This window comes from Hylaeus anthracinus, unplaced genomic scaffold (assembly GCF_026225885.1).
Source record: "Hylaeus anthracinus isolate JK02 unplaced genomic scaffold, UHH_iyHylAnth1.0_haploid 0, whole genome shotgun sequence".
Lineage (NCBI taxonomy): Eukaryota > Metazoa > Arthropoda > Insecta > Hymenoptera > Colletidae > Hylaeus > Hylaeus anthracinus.
Window position 1 is genome coordinate 23,791,946 of NW_026533254.1, and position 4,368 is coordinate 23,796,313.

Consider the following 4,368-nt stretch of genomic DNA (forward strand, 5'->3'; position numbering starts at 1 on the left):
GAACAAAGGAGTTACTTTCGCGTTGGTCCCTGTGTAATTTCGCAGCCTGAAAGGCAGTCTTTTACACTGGATTCTATTATCATTTTAAATGGCCATGTCCATCGTAACGGTGTAATTAGAACGCGCGGAAACTATCAAGGGAATCGGATTACAAAGCGTCGGGGCTCGTTACAATGGACGATTTTTCTGGATAGTAATGGCGCTACGCGGATGACATGGCCGCCGTTTTCATACACGGTTACATATTTCGTGGATTCGCTTTACATTAGACGATGTGGGCATAGTAATGTTTGGCTACGTGAAACTGTAAGCCTTTTGCTATTTCAATCAATATTTTATAATAAATAAATATATAATAAAACAGCCAGGTTAGATTTTTAGTTCAAAATTTAATCGTTGATTTCTACTACTTAACGCTACACTCATCTGGTAACCTAAGTGGAAAAGTAAAAAAAGAGACTATCCCCCATTTACATTAAATGTTAATCGATGAGGTTATTAAGTGATTCTTTGTCGTCAATTTATGTAATGTTTTGTTATACTAAACTTATAAATCCATTCATTTGTCAGTCTGACGATATGGCACGCCTACCGATACCTGTAGATCTCGTTTAGCCGCAGGCGGCGGTAGTGTCGCGTCCCCGTATAACTTCCAGAGAGGCCCTGGAGATTATTATCGACGTTAAATTAGTTAAATGAATACATTAGCAATTATAACTCATTGAGGTGTTAATGGCCATTGGTCGAAAACCATCGTTTCCCCGTTTCGTGTCCACCCTTCATGCCGTACTTCTTTTCGCGTCGATGATGACTGTCATTGCCGTCGTTAAGTTTGCGACCCTTTTGATTGCGACGGTGATGGCCTGCCTCGTGTTTCTTCTTCTTACCGTGCAGATGCTGAAGATTATCAAATTCGAGAATTAAATATTTAAAAATTGACAAAATTTACATTAACTAAATTCATCGAAAGGACTTTTCCGATTTGTTTTGTGTGAATATCCTAATTAACACCCTAAACACATTACTGGGTCAACCTACCTCGCGACGACCGGAGTCTAGGTGCCCCATCTTCTCGTGTCCGCCCTTCTTGCCCTCGTGTTCGTGATGGTAACCTCCGTGCTTCTCGTTCTCGCCGTCCTCGTGGTACTCGTCGTAAAAGTCATGCTTCTTTTCGTACTCGTCCTGCAATTACAATTTTCCCGAGTAACTTTTTAATTACTGTATTAACTGCATCACTGCGGTTGAAGCTCGGAAAATTGTCTTCTCGAGTTGTTACGAGTTCGACGCGAAGAGGATACCCTTATCTCGTTGACAAGTTCGACGAAAGCTGAGGAAAAACTCTCCGGCGAGAAACAAACGATGAGCAATTAATGATGAGGAATTAATCGATTCAATTAAGGTAAGGTTACGTTTACAGGTATCGATCTTCGAGTCCTCGTTGACCTATACCAACAGAAACGACAACGACAACGACTGACAACTGTTCTTCCGTTGTCAGTACAGTAAACACGGCAAATAATATTTTGGAAACTAGCCTTTTTGAAGATGCTATGCTCCCCTTTGGTGCTGTAGCCCTTCTGGTGTTTCCCCTCCTCGTCGAACTCCGCTGCCTTCTCTCCCTTCTCTCCGTGATGACTGTCATTGTAATGATCGGCCTCCTCGTGCTTCTCCTCCTCCTCCCCTCTCTTCTCGTCGTACTTTTTCTGGTGGTCTTCTATGTCACGGTGACCTTGCTCCCCCTTCTCGTATTCCTCGAAGACTTTGTACCCCTGTCACAATTAATCAAATAACGCGTCGAAACGTAAACACCTTTCTGATCGATCCAAGATGGAAACTTTCCCGTTTAACAGCCTGTATAACGATTTTTCGAACCGAAACTATAAAACTTTAAACGTGACGTCGAACGACGGGCCACACCGACGCGCAACACTTGGGTTACGTTATTGCCAAGTACTATCAGACCGGTTCCCAGCATATAAGATTCCATCTTCCTTTTTCCTCGTTAAAATCGACGGTACGGTGTGGCTCGTCATAGCCGACGACTCTTTCTCTTTTTATCGCCCTCGTAATATTAGTGTTCGCGGAGCACGGGAATTATTTATTATACGGTCGTTTTTTGTGCGAACGACATCCTTGCAGCGAAACGACGCTTCTTTCTTCAACGGGAAGATATTCCCTGTAACGACACCGTGTTTCATCGGACCCCTTTTGTACTACGCCAGACGCTCCTCATATTGCACTTTTGCCCCGCGAGGGGCGCTGATTCGTTTGCCCGAAATTACAGACTGTTGCGCGATATTTCGTCCATGTTAATAATAATAGCAACAATGTTTTGTTTAGAGACCAGGATCTCCTTTACCTTGCCACCCTTCTCCTCCTCCTCGGAATCATGGTCCTCTTCGTACTTGGTGCCACCTCCCTTCTCCTCGTACTTGTCTCCACCTGTTCGAATTAATCGTAAATAAAGGTACGGAATCTCTGGTACAAGTTCTCGAAGGAGTTCTCTAAGGTGGAACGAGGGGAGCGTTAATTGGAGTCGTTAGGGTTTGCTTACAGATTTAAGTGGCATAGTTGCTCGAGAACTAAAGTAAACAATTGATTCGCAACGATTTTTGCTCAAAGTTTCTGAAAACCTCATTCAGTATATAGAATAACATGCCTTTGTGTTGGCTAGGAGATGCTTCAAGGTCGTCCACGTGCGGAAGGTCAACATAAGTCCCTTTCACGATGTCAGTGGCCCGCGAATCGTCGAACAAAATCGTCGAAAGAAGGAATATCCAGAGGAGGCTCGTCGTTTGGCCCGAAGACGCCATTGCGGGCCAACAAGCTCACGAGTTGGTAAGATCGAGAATCGTTCGAGACGTGTCCGGATACTGAAGATCGCGTCCGACCGTGGCAGAGATTTATTGGCAGCGTAGTTCCTCGTGTGGATCCTTTTTCTTTCCGGTCTGCGTCCGATGATCGCGTTTTTCCAGCCATCTCTCCGCTGGAAGAAAGTTCTCGCTTCCGAGCGTTCGAAGAGGCAACGGAGAGCGACGCTTCTTTGCCATTTCAACTGTCGCGAGCACTTTCACTTGATTTGTATCACAATAGACTCTTCGATCAGTAATTCGCTACGTGCCTGAAAGTTTTCGTCTTTCAGTCAGAAAATTTTGTGAAATTTATTTCGAAGCTCGAGAGAAGATTTTGCTAACGGCTTCTTAGATGAAGCTAGTCTTCGTCTCCTTTTAAATTACGAACGAAGAGTAAATGAAGAGTACTTTCCTCGCTGGATCGGTATCGGTAACTATAAAGTAACAAGTTCGTCACACCTCGCGCGCTTACAGAGTTTGCTTGTTCTTCGCCGTTCCTCGGAAACGAACGTATTATTTTTACGACTTCGCAGCGAGTTCTCACGCTGTTAACATTTTGCAGTTTCCTTGAGCCAGCAGCGCCATTTGTTTTTCTTCCGCCAACGTCCATCGTGTAACGTACGAAACTACTGGTCCCTCTTGAAAAATTAATCAAAATTAGAGAAGCTTTTATCGCAAAACATACTAATCGACTTTCTTCGACAGACAGTATTCCCTCTGATCAAGAACGAAGTATGTGGAACGGAATTTGCATTAATTACGGCATGACCTGATCCAATATGGCTGACCATCCCACGATAGATGTAACCACTGAGCAAACACCGCACGAAACGACGCCAGAGAGGATGAAGCCGCAGAGCAAACAGCCGACTTTTTTTTCTTGTTTGCCTGTGAATCGAGCCAACCCTCGTCCCTCCCCCGATCCTTATCCTCTCGCGGCTCAACATTTTAATACGGGGGCCAGTTTAATGAATTTCTCAGCTGTAACTCCGTGGGTTGCTTTGTTAATCGGCCTTAATACTGTCTGGCAGCTTTGCGGCCTTCACCGCGAAGACGTTGCGCGGTTTCTTCGACGGGCTCGCCACCGACGGACGTATCTTATCGGGACATCATTACCAGGGAATTAGCTGCCCCATTCCATTCTCATTAGGCGTGTTCCAGACGCGAAGAATGGAAGTATCGAGGTCATTCGATGACTGATCTTGTTTATAAGACGTTAATAACCGTTTGAGGTTAGAGTCAGGAATGACGCTGGACACTCTGGAATTATTCCAAGTTGGATGGAATGGAATTCCATTGCATTCGTTTTTACATGTGTAATACGAGATGTCAACCCCCACTCCAGCCCTAAATTGAGGGCCCAGGACGTGGTCTATTCACTTCCTTCTATTTTACCTGTGTTACACTACATGGGAGCCATGTCCACTGCGATTCTGAGACTGGAAGATGGTCTGCCAACATATGTCAACCCCACTCCAACCCTAAAGTGAGAGCCCAGGATTTGGTCTATTCACTT

General features: G+C 44.8%; 1 protein-coding gene across 1 annotated transcript; it reads right to left on the reverse strand.

The window, feature by feature from the left end:
• Positions 1-381: 381 nt before the first annotated feature.
• LOC128894468 (cilia- and flagella-associated protein 251-like) lies at positions 382-2,713 on the reverse strand. Its single transcript, XM_054156211.1, has 5 exons — positions 2,656-2,713; positions 2,360-2,442; positions 1,536-1,769; positions 1,039-1,182; positions 382-897 (listed from the first exon to the last, which is right to left on the reverse strand). The coding sequence occupies exons 1-5, from the start codon at positions 2,711-2,713 to the stop codon at positions 730-732; spliced, it is 687 nt and encodes a 228-aa protein (XP_054012186.1). The 3' UTR covers positions 382-729.
• Positions 2,714-4,368: the final 1,655 nt, after the last annotated feature.

Coding starts and splice junctions, on each gene's coding strand:
- LOC128894468 (XM_054156211.1), bottom strand. CDS start 2,713: ATGTTGACCTTCCGCACGTGGACGACCTTGAAGCATCTCCTAGCCAAC. Junction 1,183..1,535: donor AGCATAGCATCTTCAAAAAG/GCTAGTTTCCAA, acceptor TTGTAATTGCAG/GACGAGTACGAAAAGAAGCA. Junction 898..1,038: donor TAGACTCCGGTCGTCGCGAG/GTAGGTTGACCC, acceptor GATAATCTTCAG/CATCTGCACGGTAAGAAGAA.